Source organism: Thamnophis sirtalis, unplaced genomic scaffold, assembly GCF_051295495.1.
Source record: "Thamnophis sirtalis isolate CommonGarterSnake01/CBP01778 unplaced genomic scaffold, rThaSir2_p1.2 scaffold_4, whole genome shotgun sequence".
Taxonomy (NCBI): Eukaryota; Metazoa; Chordata; class Lepidosauria; order Squamata; family Natricidae; genus Thamnophis; species Thamnophis sirtalis.
The window spans coordinates 101852305-101874728 of NW_028261384.1; the positions used below are offsets into that span (position 1 = coordinate 101852305).

Genomic DNA, 22424 nt, shown 5'->3' on the forward strand with positions numbered 1-22424 from the left:
CAGAAGTACCTATTTTTGTGATGCAAGTCTAGGCTTTGTATTCTAGCGCTACACAGTAGAAGCATAAACTTCAATCTCTCCTTCTCTATTGAGGACATGCATCTCTTTATTACTTCTATTTGGATTCTGTAACACCAGTATCTGAGAAAGTCATCGGGGTAGGCAGAGGTGAAAAATCTTGCTATTTCCTCCATGCCTCAAGTCTTCCAATTACCTTCTATTAATATTCAGTATTGGAACTGTTATTTCAAATTCTCTGGTATGCCATGTAGCACTAAAATTCTTTCTCAGTTCATTAGTAGGAAGCTGAAAATTAGTCCATCAAAGAAACATTATTTTACCCACATCTCTGGCAAATAACTGAAAATCTATATGTATTTATGAACTTTCTCGTTATTTTATTTTAGATTGCAGAGCTCTCAATTTGTTAGTGCTACCTTACTTGAATAATCAAATGCCAACTTTAACTTTTTACGATGTTCTGGTAACTATGCAGCAATATGAACATTGCCTTCGATGAGGGAGGCAATTGGCTGTTCCATCTTTCAAAAGATTCAGAACAAACATTGGAACAATTTGTAAGAAATGCTGTTGGTTGACATTTCATAAACAACTCAAACTGAGTCATAAAAGTAAAAAACTGATCTTGGTCTCTTCCAAACCTCTCCAGAAATTCCTTTAGGAGCAAAGAAATACTGGCTGGGATGCAGATTGTTGAAACTGCCCCATGAGACAAATCTTGTATGAACTGCTGCATTAACTGTACTATGATAATGTGCAGTTTGTTATTTGTATTTCCACTTGCTGTTATTGTTCTATCATGCTTGAGCAAGCTTGTCTATGAACAATAGGGTGCCTGAAGATTTGATGCAATTTCCATAATCAAAAGAAAGATTAATGACTTCATAATTAGAAAGCAATGAGGCTTTCAAGACTGATGTAAGTCCTTCTATGTAGGCCAGGTCAGGAAATAAGACTCCAAAAGGACTGTTGTAATTTTATTGTTACAAAGTATAATAACAGAATCTTGAAAGCCTAACGAAGATTCTCTCCCTCCCTTGGCTTATATCAAGAGGATCAAGGTATCACAATCTTGAGTTTCTTCATACTTCCTCCTCTTTTTCACAGCTAAGGGGTGTGTGTGTGTGTTTATTTAATGGTTATTGAATATCTCTTTCAAATTTATCTCTGAATACCTCTACAGGCAAGCAAAAATAATCAGAAGCGTCATTCCACAACTAATCTTTATCATATGCCATTGGGAGCCAGAACAGCCAGTGCAGTTTACAAAACAGGTGTATCATAAACATCCAAAACTGTCTATGCTTCTGCATTCTAAATCAGCTGCAGCTTCTAAATGTTTTTCTAGGACCACTTCATATGTAGATTGCATTACAGTTAATTCAATTAAGAAATGAAAAAAGTGTTTCCTGGATACCTTTCTGCAAATATTTCTCTGATCCCATGCCTGAAATAAGGGCAGAAAATATCACATCCTTATCATTACAAGATAATCCTCAAAAAAAGGCTCTTAGCCATTTTTGGTCAGATTTATAAGTAGTCCTCGATGTACAACCATTTATTTGATGACAGTCTGAAGTTACAACCACACTGAAAAAAGTGACTTATGATTATTCTTCACACTTTATGATTCTTGCAGCATTCCCATGGTCACATGATCAAAATTCAAACCCTTGGCAACTGACATGTATTTATGGCAGTTGTAGTGTCCTAGGGGTCATGTGATCACCTTCTGTGATCTTCTGACAAGCGAATCAATGGGGAAGCCAGATTCACTTAACAACCATGCTACTAACTTAACAAATGCAGTGATTCACTTACCAATTGTGGTAAAAAGGTTGTAAAATGGGGCAAAACTCACTTAACAACTGCCTTGCTTAACAATGGAAATTTTGAGGTCAACTAAAATTGAATACTTTATTTGGTTAAGTGTGAGTAGATATACAAGGAACTTGTTTCGGGTGCAGAAGCTCTCAGTGTACATGCAAAGCAACAGAATCATGATCATGATCAAAGGAGGGACTTAGAAGGCTAATAAGAAGGATAAATATTAATGCTACATCTGTATTACATAGATAAATATACATAGACATTAGACAGCACTGTGAGAATTAGGTGTTCAGCAGAGAGATGACATGAGGGAAAAACTGTCCCTGGGTCTAGTTCTTTTGACATGTAATGAATGCCCTGTAGGCTGTCTGGAGGGGAGGAATTTAAAGAGTTTATATCCAGGACGTGAGGGGGTCTGGGGCCCTTCTTCTGATCCATACAATATACAGGTTAGGTGGGCTAGTTTCAGTTATACTTTCTATAGTCTTAACTACAGTATTTTTCGGAGTATAAGGCACACTGAATATAAGACGCACCTTAATTTGGGGGGGGGGAGAGGAGGAGAAACACAAGAAAAAAAGAATTCTGCCTCTGCCTACCAGCATCAGTAACAGCGGTGTCCTTATTTCCACTCGGATTTTGGTAACGAGCAGCACAGATCTTTTTATCCAATTAAAACAAACCCTAGCACCCTACGCACATTTAACTGGAGTGAGTGGAGTGGGGGATTATTTTCATGGGGGCAGAAGAGGGACTTGGCATTGAAGGCTCCCCTTCTTCCTACCTATAGCCGTAGGCATTGAAAGCTTGGCTTTTTTGCAGCTAGGCCTGATAGAGATGCAGCACTTCAGTCCTCCTGGATGCTGCCATCTTGTAAACACAGTGCTGGGCTTCCCAACAAGCCCTCTGTGCCTTTGCTGCCTTGGTTGGAGCCCGATTCCACAATGGAAGTCAGGACTTGGTTGGTGAAGGAAGTGTAAGGCAAGCAGGCTAGCAGTTCTGCCTACCCCTTCTCCATATGACCCAGGCAGAGGGTGGAGGGCTTCTGCTCCCGACTCAGGTGGAAAGAGGTGAGTCTGCAGAGAAGGAGAGTATACAGCTCTGCAATGTGCAACGGGAAACTGGGGAGGAAAACATTTTCAGGTGGCAGCACTGGCTGCAGTCCCTGTTTTTGGATTCAGGAGGGGAATCCACCCGAAAACGCTTTTCTCCCCGATTTGGGCGGAGGCCAAAAAAGTGGCTAATTGCCTGAAAAACACTTGTTTCAAGTGATGGGAATTGCCAAAAATCCCGGCTCCCAGGCACAGAGAGGGCTTAGGTGTTGCCGCCATTGCCTCACCTTGCTGGGGAGTAAAGTGCCAAAAATGAGCATCACTTTTTCAAGTCTCTGCATGCTGGGAGATTGGTGGCGGCAGCCGTTAGGGTGCAACTTGGTACCTGCCGAAAACCACCGCCTGAAAAGTGTGACTTTCTTTCCCAGTTACTCAGAGGTTTTGGTTTAAGGTGCTGCTGCCTTACACCGCCCTCCTCTTCCTCCAGCAAACGAGAGGTGCCTCAGAGACTCGGCTGAGAAAGAGCTTGTTGATTACTGAGAAGTTCTTTCTCGGAAAACTTATCGAGGTGCTTCTGTGATTTGCAGGGACTACTTGCTTTCCCTAAAGAGACCCCTTGCATGTTCTGGAGGGAGGGTCAGGGCATAGTCTGAGGAATGAACCTGTTTTGGAGGGGGAGGGCGGTTCACAGCTGGTCCCCCCTCTGGCTGCTTAGCAGGCAGCTCAAGAGAGACAATGGCCAAAATGACTTCACTTCCCAGCAATGTGAGGAGCCGCCGCCACCGCCTAAGACCTCTCCGCGCCTGGGAGCCGAGCTGAGTGGGAGCCCCGAAAGCGAAACGTCCTTCCTTTCCAGCAACTGCCACCCGTTGGCCCAGTTCCCTGATGCAATTCGCAGAGCTGCTTACCCTCATGAAAACGTGGGGTGGTTTTCGGCAGATTCCAAGCGGCACCCTAACCACTGCCACTGCCAATGTCCAAAGCGATGCTTGTTTTTGGCAATCACCGTCATCTGGAATGGTGTTTTTCAGGTAGTTAGCCACTTTTTTGGCCTCCACCCAAATCGGGGAGGAAAGTGTTTTCAGGCTGCAGCACTCTGATCCCATCCCCGAATCCAAAAATGGGGCCTGCAGCTAGCACTGCCACCTGAAAATGTTTTCCTCCCCGATTCCCCATTGCACATCACAGAGCCGTGCACCTTCCTCACCTCGTTCCTTCTGGGCCAGGAGCAGAAGTCAACTGCCCTCGCTTGGGTCATCTGGAGAAGGGGCAGGCAGAGCTGCTAGCCATCTTGCGTTGCCTCCTGCACAGCGCCCGCTTTGCCAACCGAGTCCTGACCTCCATGCTTCCCTGGGCTCCTTGTGGGTAGGGGCCAGAGGGTGGCGGGCCTACCCTTGGAGTATAAGACACCCAGATTTTCATTCTTTTTTGGGTGGGAAAAGTGCATCTTATACTCCGAAAAATACGGTAACCATTGGAATCTATACCAAACCAGATAGTTATAGAAGTACATACAAGAGACTTAATAATTTATCTGTAAAATGGTATCGACAGCTCCTGGGGCAGTCTGAACTTCCTGACTTGACGCAGGAAGAACATTCTTCACTGTGTCTTTATAATGATGGTTTTCATTTTAAGTGTCCATTTCAAGCCATGGGAGATTATAAAACCTCCAAATATGAAGGACTGCTGATACTGTACTATCCAATATGGTGAGGTAGTAAAACAGAAGGGCTCCTCTGAAAATCCACTCTCATCTCTACAATTTTAAATGTATTCAGCTCCAGATTGTTACGGCTCACCATAGGGACGATTGTTCAACCTCCAGTCTATATGCTGACTCATCACTATCTAGAATGAGGCCAACGACTGTTGAATAGTCTGCAAATTTCAGAACAAAGGGTTCCCTTGAGATGCTGTCATTGGTATAGTGAGAAAAGAACAATGGAGAGAGCATATAGCCTGAGGGGAACCTGTGTTCATTGTTCTAGATGAAATTTTACCTAGCCTTACCCTTGATTCCTAACACAAAAACAACAATAAAGGATTACCTGTATTCTTTGTTTTTTTCATCAATGTTAAATGTCACTGCATTACATCTGGATTCCTTTGAAAACTAGGCAACTGTCTGTGGTATAGACTAGAGAGCCAGCGGAGGTGTGATCTGATTTAAGGACACACTTGCTCCCATATTGCAAATGATGACTTAACCATGTACAAGAGTTCCATGAATAACTCTATCCCTCTTCTGAAACCCGGTCAGCCTATTCCTACCTCTCTGTTGTGGAACAGAGAAAAATACAGCCCCAGAAAAATAAAAAAAATCAAAGTGGGAATAATCTGTCCATGGCAAGGGATTCATGGTAATACTTTCCAAGTCCAGTTTATATTGCAACTGTCCCAAGATAAGGTTCAATATGTGACACTTTTTGGTCTGTGTTTTGGCATAGAGGTGTTCCCACCTGAGTACCCTCCAAGCCTGCATCTGAAATCAGCAGATTAAAATCTGCCATACGATAAGCCCATGGAACTCTATTGCCAAACCAGCTATAAATTCCAAGAGGAACACAAGCACAATTTCCTCTGATCCCTACTGCCCAACTTCACAAGCAGGAATTTGCAACTGGATACTGCAGAGCAGTGCACTTGAAAGCCACCAGACTTTTCAGATGAAAATGGCTATACCCACCTTAACCCTGGGCTACCCTTGATAGCCAGCTAGGTTTTGGTAATTCAAAAAAAAAAAATCCAGCCCTTTCATCCACAATTAAGCTATGGAGGAGGAGAGCTTTATTATACACTAGTGTTATCCACTAAGTAGCAACAGTTAGAAACCAGGGCATTTGAGCCTTCATTACTAAATATTGTGGTATAGTACAAGAGTCTATCAAGTTTGGTACCAAATATCAAGGCTCTCATCCCTGGAAGTAGCTATAAGGAGCATGGAGATGATGTTGCAGAAATCATCCAAAGCCATTAAGAGGACAGTACATGCAGAAGTAAATGATGAACCCAGAGAGTCTAGGTATCAACCCTTGAAACGGCAAGCCTCCGGCAGACCATCTCAGGGTTGCCATTTGAAGGCGGGGTGGGGTGTGGGGGAAGGCTTACAGGGATAATAAAAAACAGTAGACTCACAGCATGGGAAGTTGACAATGAAGAAGCAGCCGGCCGACAATCATCTAGAGAGCAGGCCGGCAATAGAAGAACTAGGCCCAACAGAATGATTCCAGGCCTCTCTAGAAGTACAACAGCCATGTGGGTAGGGGCGTAGTTAAATAGGTAGGAAAGCAGCAATAATTATTGCTGCCTTTGTTTTGGTTGCTATGTGCTGATGTTTCCAGGTCTGCCAGAATTAAAAGCAATTAATCGAACCTTTTATTTCTGTTTCTTGGTTTTTGGAAAATCGGAACAGTGACACTAGGAATATTAGAGACTAATATGGCTCTCCTGATTTGCAGAGGATAAGATGAAGTAAAAACACAGTCAGACTTGTAAGATAAATAAAGAATAGCTCAGGGCTGAAATGAGGAGTCCTTGTGCTCTCTGAGCTTGCTTGTTGTTTATATTCTAGTGGCTCGCCCTGTCAGTGTTGGTTGAAGTGGCCTTAGAAATTCCTTGGTTGAACCCAACCAAAGATCACCCCCACCAATATTGACAGGGCAAGCTACTAGAATATAAACTGACAGAAAATTGCACTTTTTACTAGCACTGATAATGTTACCTAGTTTGGGTAATGAAATGTCTGCAAGAAAACAAGTATGTTCAGAGATTACTAAGGTCCACTCAAACTTGTAAAGTTCTGTTATTATAACCTATCTCAATAAATATAGTTTAGTGTAGTCAGTTCCCTAACCTGGTTTATTTAATAGATCTGACAGTGATCTAAACTGTTTTCTGCCATTATCTTCCCCTACCCAATGTTTCTTCATTTGGCTGTATTGCAGCACAACAATATCTTTGATTTCTTATCAAGCATTGATAAATGTTATAATTTTGATCCTGAGATATAATCCATTTCTGCCATAGAGTTAAGAAGGTATCATAAGACCAAAACAAAAATTGCAGTGGATTGTGAGAATATCACTATCCTTATCTGTATGGTGGTCACTGTAGAAATAGAATGTTAGATAAGAGATAACTTTGATCTGTAGAACAGGTTTTATTGTTCATGTTTATTCAATTTTAACATTACTTTATAATTATATGCTTTTTTTACAATTAGACAAATTACAATTGATCAGAATTCATACCTCACATCGGAAAGGCTTCTCTCCTGAATGCTGTAGTGAATGAACCTTTAACGACATACTGCGTTTGAAAGATTTTCCACAGGTTTCACATGTAAATGGCATGTCCTTAGTATGTGCTGAAACATCAGTCAATTAAGTCAGTCAGTCATAACTAGCTTAAATCTCTGAGCATAAATAAGATTGGATCCAGTTGAATTTTTATTTTATTTAAGTATTTATGAGGGTGTCATTCAATTAGAATGGTTCTTGTGGCCTGTAGTTAAATTATAATATACCGTATTTTTTGAAGTATAAGATGTTCTATAGTATAAGTCGCACATTAGTTTTTGGTGAGGAAAACAAGAAAAAAAAAATCTGCCTCTGCCTATCAGCATCTATCAGAATTCATCTGGCTGATGTCCTTGCAGCAAACAGCCTGGTCAACTTCAACATGTTATCACAGCCTGATTCAGCAGGAACAACTGATTGGCGGTTGGATTGGCCTCCCGGAATACCACCAATAAGCTGTTCTAGGCTGCAGGGATCACCACAGCACATCGCTGCCAATCACTGCCTCCGCAAGTCGTATTTTCAGCCTCCGTGTGTTGCATTTTTGGCCTACGCATGCCCCATTTTTGGCCTCCACACGTTGCAAAATGCAACACAATGCACAGAGGTTGAAAACGTGACTTGTGGAGGCCAAAACCGCGATGCACGGAGGCTGAAAATGAGATGTGCCAAGGTGGCAATCGGCGGCAATGTGTTGTGGCGATCCCCACAGCCTCGAATGAATCTAAACTAGAATGAGTGGAGGCCAAAAACATGTCACGCAGAGGCCGAAAACAGCCGAAGGGTGCGGGCCGGTGGGAGTTCAGTAACATTCGCTGTATAAGACGCACAGACATTTTTACCCATTTGGGGTGTGTGTGAGAGCCTTATACTCCGAAAAATACGGTAAACAAATAACTTCAAGTAACAATTAACACTCAGGAAATAAAAATGCTATTTACTGTGCCTTATAATATAGAAATTAGCTTAGTACAGATTAAAAACAAAGTACGCTAATTTGACTATAAATTATGGTAGGCACGTACACAGAGAACTACATAATTAGACTTTGTGTAATCACAAGACTAAAGTGTCCTATTTCTTTAACTCTCTTTCTCACCATCCCAGTTAAGCTCAAAGGTAAGTTCTTAGCTATCTTACCAAGTCAAAATTATTCCAGCCAAGTAAGAATAATTTCTTAACAGAAATCATTGGAACAGTTCACCCTTAAAAGAAGTTCAACTTGTCATGGAAATGTTCTTCCTGTATAATTTAAATCTATGGATGGGTATTTTATAGTGAAGATAACACACATTTTACCAATGTTATATGCTTCAATTCTTTCAAATGTAGATTTTGGTTTTAAAGGCAAGAGGAAATGTATAAACTCCCTAACTTCAGTGTTTGCATTCAGGAAGATGCACATCAAAGTTCAGAAGTTTTATTATAAAACTAGTAATAAATGTGGCTTAACTAAAACACCAAATCTCTGCATTGCAAATAAACTAAAATAACATTTCTCTCTCCAATTGCATCAGATTCCCCACATTATAATCCCAGATAGTCTTACATAGAGCAGACTGAGATGCCAAAAGCTTCTCCCCTTTTACTTGAAAGGCTTTCTATGGTGTTCTCTATCCTTTCTAGTAATGGCTAATGGAGATGAACAAGGGCATAGCAATAGAGTTATAGTTAACAGTTTTTAAAATGACTAATCTATTTGTAAACAAGGAGCTACCTAAACACTACATGGACAGTTGACTGAACATTAGAATCATAAATCTGAAGGAAGCACTATGTTATGCAAAACAAACAGCAAAAACTTACCAACCATGTGCTTTCGCACGTGAGCCATAGTGTAGAACTTCTTTTCACATATTTCACAGGAGAATTTTTTCTCTGCATATCCATGGACAATCTTGATATGTTCATGGAGGGACCAAAGCTTCTTGAATGACTTATTACAGGAAACACACTGAATGGGTGGATAGGACAAAGAAGAATAATTTAAACAAAGTTCACTTCAGATGGTACCAGGAAGCTGTAACCAAATGAAATGAACATATACAAGGAAAAAGCTGCAGTTGTATGTACGCTGTTTGTGACAAGTATTAAAATGCCACTCAGTTCATTCTGTCACTGAAACCACAGAAAACAAGATTTAAGTATTTGTATGCTTATATCGCCACCTGCTGCTTCCTCAAGAGCAGATCAGCAGCAACATCAAGGCTTCTACTAGCCTTTCACACAGAAAGAAAATACAGTGATGGAATGAGCAGTGATGCGGAAGAATATTGACTATATTCAGTGAGCTAGCCTACCAGCTTGAAAATGATGTTTGATATCAAAAATAGCTTATTTGTATTTAAGCATAATCTGGGAAGTATATTGCTGTGGATTGTGGGATTACTCAAAAGAATTATTTTTCTCATTTGGAGTACAGCAAGTTAAACTATGGATAGGAAATAAGAGGGAATGAAATAATACATTTCCCTCTAGCCAAAATCATGATAGATCATATTTTAACAAAGTAATGTAATTTTGTATTAACGATTGATTTAGTTGATTGGAGAGGATACTTTTTAATTAATTTTTATCTTGTGTAAGATAAGTTATTAACGCAAAGCAAAATAAATATATATGTAATTTGTATCATTATTCAGTGCAAGTATCATTAATACATCTTACCATAACCCTAGCAAACCAGTAATGCTCTCTCTGTCCCCAAATTTTAATTCTGTGCCAAGAAACCAGAACATTATCAATTATTTAGATTGTGTGAAACATATAGGAGTAAGTTAGCAAAATATAATTTTAAACAACACATTTAGTCAGAAAAATATAAGATCCATGGAGATTTTTTAAGTTAGTCCAAAGCACTTTAAAAATACAATAGACCTACAAAATGCAGATTAGAATTAACTGACTTGAAACTCGTTCTTATTTTCCATTCAAATTGGAAGACAGAAGTAAGTGGATTCCAGTTCCTAGGGCATAACAGCATAAGAATTCTGGACCAGAAGATTGCTGAAGCTGGCACAAGGAGTAACAATGAAGTGGAATTGTTGAGTAACAGAGTGGACAGAGCAGTAGCAGGAGGATCATCTGTGTCTTACTCCTCTGGGTTCACACATATATCAGAAATATCACATCCAGTGTACAGAAGAGACACAAAATCAGAACCTGGGAGAATAGAATTCTAAACCAAAATGCTTAATCCCAGCAATTACAATGAGCAAGGAAGCAAATGCAAACCAATCACATAGCTAAGGACCACTTATCCTTTAATTCAGGCTGGGCATTTCATAGCTAATAAGTGAAAGATAAATAGCAGGCCCCCAGAAGGAGTATTTGAAGGTTACTCTATGTTTTATGTCATGTTTATTTAAAATATTTATTATTTTTAAAAAAAATCAAAATTGATTAGAATAAAAGGTATAAATGCTACCAGATTAAATATTGATATAGTCAGGTAAAGTGTGTAAAGTTGAAAATAAACATCTTGCTGATCCATTTATTAAACACACAAATGCTGACCATATGTATAAGGATTTTTCATTTGTATTTGTCCAAAGATTCTTGATTTGCTCATTCTGCATCATTTCCAAGACCAAGAATCATAAAAGGAATAAGCTATAGGATCATATTGCTACTAGTTAACCCACTAACCTGAATTCCACCTCGAGTTCTATGGGGAAGTAACTAAAAATATGCTTTTTTTAAAAGGGAACTTTTCTTAGGGAAACTGCTTCGTATCACTTTGCTCTATTAGTTCCTTTATGGTCTCTGTATACAATACCTAGTTTGTTAGGTATTTATCTAATTATACTGCATTCAGTTTCATTCCAAGAACTAACCTGAATAAATTACATGCAAATATGCAGTGTATTTTATTTATTAGTTTCCCAATATTCAGAATTACCTGTGTATAATTCACAACTATCTTTTATGGAATCATGGAACCCACACTCACTTTTTTCTTGTCCGATTGATCTGCTATTAACTTGTTTCCCATCTCCCATTAGCGATCATGAAGTCCATATTTTGCCTTCATCATGATAATAATGGTAAGTTAACCTCCCTCCCCCCATCTATTTCAGACAGCTGGAGGAAACATTTTCTGTTAACAATCCCTGTGAAGATCACAGACTGGTAATAGGAACAATAACAATCTTATAAGATGGACAAATAGGAAGGTTAAAATACTGCTTCTTAAATTGTGAGAATGTGAATAGTTTTGAGTTGATTTATCCTGGTCGAATGCTTTATTTCCTCTTCATCCAGCTCTACCCATTGAGGCAGTTCCAAAAGGATTCTGAGGAATTAATATACCTCTCAGTCCCCAAACATAGATTACTTATTTCTAAATAATTATTTCAAATCTAACAACAATCCATAGCATGTTAAATAGCAAATGGATATTTGACACACTTACAGATCAAATATATTTCTTACATTTACTGAAAAGTACAACAGGCTGTTTAGTTTACATGAGTGTCTCATTGTCATATATTCCCTAAACAATTTATATCTAAATAAGATTTAGACAATTTCATTATTACAAATTAATCTTGCATGCTGTCATATCTCAACTACATATGCAAGTTTATATATCTTGCATAATAGTTATTTTTTTAAAATAATGTGTCTTTATCTTCCATTTAATACTAACCAATGTACAATATGTGTGTAGGTTTGGAACCCGATGTTCAATTTCTTCTGTAAGATTGTTTAGAGAACTCTTACAGCCAGACATTATTCCCTCTCCTCCCCACATCCATGCAAGTCAATTGCCTTAACTGTGCAAGAGGAAATGTTGATCAAAGTAGAAAAGTTTGGGAACTTGCCCTCCTCAAAGGATTTCCCCCCCTTGCAAAGTGTCCAGGGGACAGCAGAAGGTAGGGAAATCTGGCAAACCAGTGAGAAAACCTACCTGAATGTTTTTTTCACAGTCTGTTTGCTGGTGAAGGGAGAGCTCACTTTCTAGAACAAATTTCTTCCCACACTTGTCGCAGATCTGCATGCGCCTATGAGTGACGTTCATGTGCTTCTCCAGATACCAGCGTGTGTTAAACACTCTGGGGCACTTCTCACAAGTCAAAGTCTCCTTTTCTTCACACTTTGATTTCTGCACAGGTGCCTTGGGCTCCTTTGCAGCTTTCTTCTTACGCTTGGGAGGCTCAATGCTCTTTCTACGGCCCCTTGTAGTTCTGGAAGTAGGGGAAGATGTGGCGGCTGCAGTAGATGCAGCTCTCCTTGTCCTCCTTTGTGCAACACTATCATTTTCCTCTCTTTGCTCTTTTTTCTTCTGCCTCTCATTTTCCTCCTCATCATTACTGTCTTCAGTGGCCTCTTCCTCCCCACTGTCACCCTCCTCTTCCTCACTACTGGTCTTAAGAACAGCAGTTTCTTTGGATTGGGAAGGGACCCCTTTCTCCCCTTTTGAAACATTTAATGTTTGGTTGTTAAGGTTTACCTCTACTATTATCTGCTCCCTTTTGTAAGTCACTTCATCTTCTTCCTCGTCCTCCTCCTGCAAGTCGTCAGAGTTCTCCCTGTCTTCTTTCACGGCTCGGGCCTCTCCTACTGTTCTGTCCTCCCTGAAATATGGCTGCTCCTCTCTGTCATGAAGATGTGGCTTATTTGCTTTTGGGTCCACCAGTACAGAATAAGGACTCCCAGATTCCCTTTTGTATATCTTGGTGGACAAATCAAGTTCCTGGCTGGCATCATGATAGAAAGTGGGTGGTACTTGACCCCTGTCCTCCTGTGCCATCCCTGCTACATGTGTGGTGCAATTTTTAGCCATCTGCTGGCAAGAGCTGGCTGTATCATTCATGGGGGCTCTCGATTCATTGAGCACCTTGTATTCCAGAATATCAGTGAAGTAACTCCTGTGGAACAAGATGAATATCTGGAAATAACTAAGTCATGACTGTTTTTGGGGAGCAGAGCAAGAAAGCACGTGTAGGTCATGGAACTCTGGTTTTATAGCACGAAGACATCGACAACAGTTCACAGGAAGAAAGCTGTCATTCAACAGATGAAAAAATTGTCTAGAAAAAAAAGAGAAAATTAAGTTAGTGGCTTAAGCATAGCAGGAATAAGTTATCCTTGGAAAAATCTGTTGCTTAATATAAACGAGGTATAAGATTTGTTCCAACAGTTGTTAACCATTTATATTAATAACAAGCTAATCATTTTATTGTCTACAAGAGAAAATGGGGAAATGCTTTTACTGCATTGCCAACAAATATGTACTATTATCTGAATTTTAGAGCAACAGAAAGTGCTAAATATAGTTAAAAAGAAATGGTTTTATATATTTAAGAGGTGGTGCATAATAGTTTCTTTTACTATTCTCTTACTAGGTAACTCTTGCAGTTATGTAAGATTATTGATGCAATTAAATGTTTGAAGTTATAAAGCTCTGAGGTTTGCAAATAATGAACATTTATAATTTCAATTTTCAGAAAATTCCAGTTATGCAACTATAAAGATAATCTTGAAATATTATGACTGCACCTAATGAAACAGGAATCTGTGAAATACTGTGTTGTTCATAAACCTAATATCATCTGAGTATCAGTTTCTCATCTTTTTCTCATCACTTGCTACCTAATTCTTTTCACAAGAGGTATCAAGAACTGATCCAGGAATTTCTAGTAGCAAAACATGCATTTCACCAATAAATGACAATCTTTTCTTTTTCATTAGTGAAACATGGATCAGTAGATTCTGGTGGTGAAATAGGGGTGGGGTTTTAAGGGCAAGATGTACCCGGCTTTCTCATTTTGATAAAGACACAGATGAATAAATACATGTGCATAACATACATAATTTTATTTCTTCCTTCTTTTTGTTAATCCACAAAATTTTGGAAAATCCACATTTTACCAACTCCCAAAAGGCCGTGACAATAGAAGCAATCTTTACCTCAGGAGATAGGCTGTTCCTGAGTAAAAGAATAATATATAATCCAACCATGCTGAACTTCCAAAGGCGCATAAATGGGGCAAGGTAGAGTGATCTGCTCGATATTTTTTATATTTTTTGGAGTAGGTAACATATTTGGGTCAGCTATCCATGCAGATCGTGTATTTTTCTATTAATTGTTTCATGATGTTTTCTGTTATTCCTTTCCAATAATCCCCGCCTCCATTTTTATAGTGAGAAGACCAGGAAATGAGCAAGATAAAGTTTACAGAGTGAACATATAATTTAACCCTATTGGGTAAGTCTCCTAGAGTCTTTGACTGAAAGGCATATTAAGTTGACAAATAAAAGTTCTGTTTCAAATTTGAAAGGCTTGACAGGAACATTTAAAATTGGCTCTGTTTCAATGGAATAAAATTAAAAATATTTCCAACTTCTGTCATACTGAATAATAGGAGCATAAAGCAAGTCTCTTGGTTTTTATCCTGGAATCACAAATATTGTACTGTAGTCCATTCAAAAATATTTCCTCCCATTCAATCGACAGAAATTTTGACAAAAAGATGACTTAAAATTTGTTATTGCTTCTTAATTAATAATCAAAAGAAAAAAGAGCAAAATACAAGGTAATAGTGAATATATATAATATATAAAAATAGTGAATATAAATTTTATATATATATATATATATATATATATATATATATATATATATATATATATATATATATATATATATATATATATATATATATATGAAAGAAAAAATAAATAAAAAAGGTGTAATAAAAAAGGGAAAAAAGTATAGCAGAGAAAAAAAATGCAGGTAGAGATCCCACAATGTTTTGATTTGAATTCAGAAATACCAAGTGCCCAAATTTTGAATGGGAAGCATATAGAATACACATTTGTGATAGAATTAATAGTTATACATAATATAAAAATAAAATTGAAATTAAAAATGAAAGGGAAAATATTTGAAAAATAAATGAAAACATTTATGGCTAGATAACCGTCTACAGTTTTATACAGACAAATATTGAAAAATAAATATGTATTAACAACTATAATATCACAGCTGACAGAATTTATGTTTACATATCTATGACAGAAATATGGGGTGAACGGCAAAAGGTCCAGCAATATATAGGCTAATCATTTAAAATAAAGAAGGCTATAACAATCATTCCAATAGGAAATCTATAAAACTACAATGGATATAAATTGTCAATTTGTAAAATTTTATTCAGAATTATATAAGGTAAATGTAAAGGTTTCCCTCACACATATGTGCTAGTCGTTCCCGACTCTAGGGGGGAGGTGCTCACCTCTGTTTCAAAGCCAAAGAGCCAATGCTGTCCAAAGACTTCTCTGTGATCATATGGATGGCATGACTAAATGCCACAGGCACACAGAACGCTATTAACTAAGTGAGAATATATAGTAATATAAATAATGTTATACTAGATTGAGACTTTCTTAGAAATTTGTAAAATGGATTAAGGTATCATATGAATCACCCACATCTAAAGACTGATGGCACGCTATCTCTATTTTTCTAGTATTCAGAAGAAGTAGACAAGGATGTCCACTTTCATCCATGTATTTTAATATCCATTTTAATATTTGTTTGTGCTGTTAGACAACATAGAGAGATCTATGGAATAGTAATTAACTTAATTAATTAACAATTAATACAAATTAATTTGTTTGCATATGACATTCTTTTCTTTTTTTCTAATGTTATATCACTATCCCAGTGTTTATACAAAAGTAGCTGCTTTTAATAAAACAGGATGCACTATTAACTGGTTCAAATCAGAATTGATATCAATAGGTGAATATTGAGTTACCTATCCATTTAAGATATATCAATTTGGTACTTGTACCAAATACATTATATTCCAAAGGATATAACCCAGTTACTAATATGTAATATGAATAAAATATGGATATAATTTTCTTCAGATATTGATAATTGAGAACCATTAAACCTTACCCTTTGGGGAAAGGTGAACTCTGCATCAATACAGGGATAATATTAAGATTACATGAAGTATTAGTAATGCTTTATGCTGCACTGGTACGGCCATACTTCTAATACTGCATCCAGTTTTGGTCACAACAATACAAAAAAGATGTTGAAATTCTAGGAAGAATGCAGAGAAGAGTAACAAAAATGATTAGGAGATTGGCTAAACTGTACAATGAACATTTGTGGGAACCAGGAATACGTAGTCTAACAAAGAGAAGGACTAGGAGCGACATGATAGCAGTCTTCCAATATTTGAGAGACTATCACCAAGAGGAAGAAAAATTTAAAACTCAGTTAGTATGATTAGAAGTAAAAAATAATGTTCTTTACAAGTATTAGTTGTGCAAGTGCAAGCAGAGCCAGCTTTTTTTATAATTTATTTTTGTTGTAATTTATTTTAATTTATTTTGTTGTGTTTAAAATAGTAACAGAATCAATAAACAACTCCCCACAAAGATCCATACCTTTCAAAATGCCTAAGAGGTAAAAAATGAAAAACACAAAATATAGTATGTTATTAAAACAGAAAAGAGTTATAATTTGATATATAATTATGTAATAAAAATATTGTGTGTGTAAGAGAGGGAGGGTGGGAGAGGAAAGGAGTGAGTGAGAGAGGGAGATAGAGAACAAGAGAATTAGAGTGAGAGGTTTCTATATTACCTAAACAAGGGGAAAATGTTTCAACTTCTATAGCAAGAGTGTGAACAAAATATTTACAAGTTACTTACTCATCATATCTGTATAGAAAAGGATTGTCTAAGACTCCATTTTGTTAGTGAAGTAATAAGGACAAAGCTCCTTTGAAGCACATGTAGTTTTGAGTGTAAATACTGGATTATATAAATGTGACTGTGGCAAAAACTGATTTTTTAAGAATATGTTCTTGATTTATATACTTAATGCATGGAATTTAACAGCTAGATATAAATGTATTCTCCATGTTCTTACTATTGCAATAAATTGAGCAGCGGGTTGGACTAAAAATCCTTCAAGATCGCATCCAGCTCTATTCTGATTGTAAATTGTATGATCCCTTCATTAATGTATTGAAGATCTAATTGCACCTGCTGCTTATGAGCGGATTGGCAACAAACATAGATGTTCTTATAATGAAATATGGGATTCATCTTGACAAAATAAATAGGTTAAGAATGATATTTATATAAATGTATTTGAAATCATTTTTATTCTCACTTTTATTCTCATTCCAAATTTGGGGCTTGTAGATGCTCATGTTCTGCACATTTTAAATTATGGACAGACTAAATCTATTTTTCAACTAAACTACACTGAATATGAAAGGGCATTTCATTAAGACCAGTCTATTTTTATTCAATCACTCATTTCCTGTCTTGCATGTAATTTGGCCACACAGAAGTTTATTAAGACAGCTAATTAAGAGTTAGCTTCAAGTATGTAGGAATTCCAAGTATACACAGAACAGCACAGCAAGAATAAGACATTCACAATTTTCATTTGATGATGGTGAAGAAACACAATGGATCTATATATAAATTGGTTTCAAGCCATATATCACAGATATACAAATTAAAAAATTACTGATATAGTACCTGGGAAAGATAAAAAAGGTAATAATTTAAAAATATGTTTTTCAAAAGAAAAAAAAGAACATTCAAAGATTTTATATATTTTCCCACACTAAGCAAATACACGTTGAAGAAAGCATGAAGAAATCGTTATTCAAATGAGATCTAGTTATGAATTATAATTTGTAAATATTTCACCAAACAATTATGAAATGTACCATAAATAGTAACAGTAACCATTCTTACAGGACAACTGTTCCCAATTACCGTATTTTTTTGCGTATAAGACACAGCAAGATTTTGAAGAGGAAAACAAGAAACAAATAGTGTTTAGCCTCCACACATCCAGTTTTTGCCCTACCTGGCCCCCACGAGCACTCTGCAGGCCTCCTAAACTCTCTGCATGACCCGTTTTTGCAAAAATATGGGACACGTGGGTCGGGGATTTCAGGATGCTAAAAATGGCCACATTCGGTGAATAGGTCGCACCAACATTTCCACTTCTGTGCTTTTCATGCAAAGATGGGAGAGCAGGGGGAATCTCTGAGTCAATTTTGGTTCCTGTCCACTCAGTTTAATGTGCAATTTTTTTTTACCCAAGTGATTTGCTATATGGCCTTCCGGTGCTGAAAGAGACTAACCCAAAGTCACCTAGCTGGCTTTGTGCCTAAGGCAGTATTAGATATTATTGTCTCCTGGTTTGTATGTCAGTGCCTTTAGCTATTGCATCAAATTAATTCTCATGGCAGTATTATGTATTATGCTATGGCCAACCTTACTTAGTTACCATGATCTTTGTTGTTGTTCTTTGAGATGCCTCACTAAATAAAGGCAGCAAGCATATATTGGGACTGAAGGTAAATTTTCCTTTATCTATATAGTATTAACATTTTTAATTGCTTCTGACCAGAACTCTGAACACAGGATGGCCATGCAGGAATATAGGTGCCCTTCACTTCGCTACACTTTTATAATTTACATGGGCTATTCCCAGTAACCCAAGGACCAATCTGATGTAATGGATAAGGCATCAGGCTAGAAACAATGAGTTCTAGTCTTGCCTTAGGCAGAAAGCAGCTAGGTGACTTTGGGCTGGTCACATTGTCTTTGCCCTAGGAAGCGGGCTATGATAAGCCATTTCTGAAAAACTTTGCTAAGAAAATAGCAGGGATTTGTCCAGGTAGTCTCCAAGAATCAGACTCAACTGAATAGCTTAAGTAATTTTCTCTGTTGTTTGCTGTTATTGACTGTAATGTGAAGTGTTCAACCCAATATCTGTGTCAAGAGATATTATGTCATAAATGTAACATATTAAACCTTTAGAAGACTAAGAAGATTCTGACATAAGATTTTCAAAGGCTTTTAGCAATTGCAATGCAGTTGTCATACAGATTATATTTTTAATCAAAAATGTATTTACTTGTAAAAATTCATATATGCCATTTTTGCTTTAAAATATTCTGGCATTATTTGATTATTTATAAAACAATTCCTTAATCTAAAAAGGGATTGCACACAAGTAACTCTTATAAATTATTTTGAAGATGAATTGTAACCCATAACTGCTATTAACAAGAGGGAGATATAACTAATTTTCCTCCCTGTACATCCAAATCTTCAGAGAAGAGTCAAGAAACCTTCTTAAATATGTTGGTTTATGTTTTGGAATATTTTAATTCATTGAACAAAAGTCAAATGGATCACTCAGTCAAGTTCCATTCCAATAAATGCTTGCTGGAAGAACGTTAAGCGTGATGTTGTGTATGATAAGTCCAAAAATCTGATCACAAATTGTTGTGGCCATAAATCGAGGCACCCATGATTGGAACTATCTTTTGGTCATGTTTTGCAGGAGTTGTGAAGCAAATCACCATGGTTAAATGAATCATGCAGACACCAGCAAAAAAAGATGCAAACTGTAGTCAGGTGACCACACCATACTGCAACCAGTCGTAAAGGCAAGCCAGATGTCAAGTTCCCCAAATGCAGCCAAGCAACCAGTGTGAGGAAGTGATATTTTGTGATGGCTGGAAGTACTTTATGGACTGTAAAGCATCTGTACCTTGGCAAGAACTACCTGTATATGCATACATACAGTATATGCTACATACCAACAGCAACTCAAACCTCTAAGTTGTTGATCAAGGTTTCCAAATTCATTCATTCTTTCTTTTTCTTTCTTTCCTTCCTTTCCCTCCCTCCCTTACTAAAAAGCCACAGTTAACATAATACATGAAGAACTATCTGTTTGTTCCATGCATTTTAAACATATAATGGTTCTTAAAAGTTTTTGAATTGAATTTTCAATATTCTGCATAAATATGATCAAAATGGGATCTGTTTTCCACATAGGTTCTGAAACTAGATAAAGATAATCCAAGTAACGAATCAAAAGTTCATTTATTTATAGGAAAATAATCCAAACCTACATATTTGTGTGTGGCATAATCAGAAGGAAGGGATGGCCAACCAGCAAGGTGGATGGACAGTACAGTTGCAATAGGTGCATCAATGGAAGTCTTGAAGGTCCAAGTTGGGGACAGATCCTCTGTTGAAAAACGGTCAGTGTGACTGCTAAAAGTGGATACCAACATGATAGTACATAATCAATCAAACAGATACAACAATGTAATTTAAAATCCAATCTAAGATATCTGCTCTTCTGAATTATACTGACCACCAGGCGGCATCACTTCATCAATTTCATTTTTATTGGAAATTGCCAGTACTAGCATTATACACTGAGTATCAGCTAACCAGAAAAGCAAATTACATTTATAAAAGCTAGGGCCATATAAGACCATTTTAATGGGATCCCAAAGTCCATAGAACTTATTAGATTTTCCTCCATCCAAAGTTGTATGGAAAGATATTATTTAGGGAAAATAGTTAAATGATATTGCAATAAAATATCCATCAGTTTGATTAAAAGAAATGTACATATTATAATCTGAGATTTAAACTCTTTTGAGTTCTGGTCATTGCAAGACATAGAATAAACATAAAAGTTGCCCTTTAAAGAAGAATCTTCCTAGTAGAAGGTGACATTTTCTGAATCATACTTTCCAGAATAATATATATTCAAGAGAATGTCAATTCTAACAGATAATACATAATTTCATTGTGTCATTTATAAGAGGCCACACACATTCAATATATTTTTTCAAATTTCTTTAATACACAGAAAAGACATATTTGACAATTTAGGTACATTTATGGGAAGGTGGAAATGAACAAAACACAGAATCTTGCACATTTCCACATGCATGTGCTAAAAATGTGAAATGAACAATGCTGGGGAAGCAGAAAATGAGTGATAACAAAAGGTACAAAAATTACTTTACTGAAACATGTAATTCAACCACAAAGCAACTTTTATTACTGGAAATATAATAAAAGTACAATGCCCATGAAAGCTGCATTTAAACTATCCATATGAAGCTTGAATCACATAAAGGTTCATTGCACAATCAGCCAGATGTTTAGAATGGATCTGGCTTTTTTATTCACCTTTCAAGTCATTTCCAGGGATCTGGAATAGGCAGATGTTGTTTGATCATGTTGAAGTCTGATGGCAGGTTATAAACTGTTCCAAATAAAGCTGCCTTTTGAAATCAACTGATTGTGATTTTTGTCAATGCTGAATGATGATGATTATCACATCATCACAACTGTCAGTTCTTTGGCTAATATTGGCATTCATGTGCAGTGACTTCTTCTCAAGAATTTAGTATGTTATAATGTATCAGCATAGTATAGCATGGATCCAAGTATGTGCAGAGCTCCTTAAAGGGGTGGGGAATTGACAGGTGAAAATTTTGTGCACAGATTCTCTAAGTGTCAGCCAATATTTTTGGGTATGGCACCCAACAAGGCCTGCATATACCATAATCCCATTTTAATTTTCAGGTCTTGATACTTTGTGATCTTCTCCAACTCTTTGTTTTCTATTCTACTATTTATTGGTATTGCTACATTAATTATCTTCTTTTCAACCAGAGTTAAATCTGGTGTGTTATGAACGAAGATTTTATCAGTTTGTATTTGGAATTCCACAATATTTTGTTCTCATTTTAAATAACTTTTTCAATTCTATATCCCTATAAATTTTTCAATACTAGGACATGATAATTTTTACAGATGTCCCATTTAATCATTTTGATGACTGTGTTATGTTATTATTTTTAGTTGGTTGTATAGTCAGCCAGATATTTAGACTGGATTTGGCATTTTTAGCCACCTTTCGAGTTCTTCCCAAGGATTTGAAATAGGCAGATGTTGTTTGAGGGTATTAAAGGCATCATTGTTACTTATTCTTTTTTCTGTTAAAAAGAGTAGCTGAACTGGAATCTATGATTGAAGAGGAAGTGATATAATGTACCTGTACATTAGAACAGTAAGAGGTTTAAAAAATCATTTACTTAACCATATTAAATAGCTGTTAGTTTTACAGCAGTGATTGATGACACAAAGACGATCAAAGCCAAAAGAAACCAAAAATCCCCCAACAATTTAATATACTGTACAGGGTGAAGCATTGACATGTAAAAATAAGACATCCAAAATAGTAATAATAATGTAACATACTTCCGAGTCTTTAAAACATCATCCCATTTTCAATTAATAAGAACAAAAAAGGGCAGATCTACCAATAAGGGCTGATTTAGTTTCTTAATCCAAATACTTGAGGGACATGACACAATTCAGAATTGAAATCAAT

The 22424-nt window shown here is 36.8% G+C and overlaps 1 protein-coding gene across 1 annotated transcript in view; it reads right to left on the reverse strand.

The window, feature by feature from the left end:
- ZNF652 (zinc finger protein 652) overlaps positions 1 to 22424 on the reverse strand; it is a 34657-nt gene that overhangs the window by 7823 nt on the left and 4410 nt on the right. Inside the window, exons 2-4 of the mRNA XM_087713607.1 lie at positions 12117 to 13239; positions 9011 to 9158; positions 7157 to 7272 (exon numbers count right to left, since the gene is read on the reverse strand). Coding sequence (XP_087569733.1) covers positions 7157 to 7272; positions 9011 to 9158; positions 12117 to 13022 — 1170 coding nt within the window. The 5' untranslated portion in view covers positions 13023 to 13239. The remainder of the gene's footprint in view (positions 1 to 7156; positions 7273 to 9010; positions 9159 to 12116; positions 13240 to 22424) is intronic.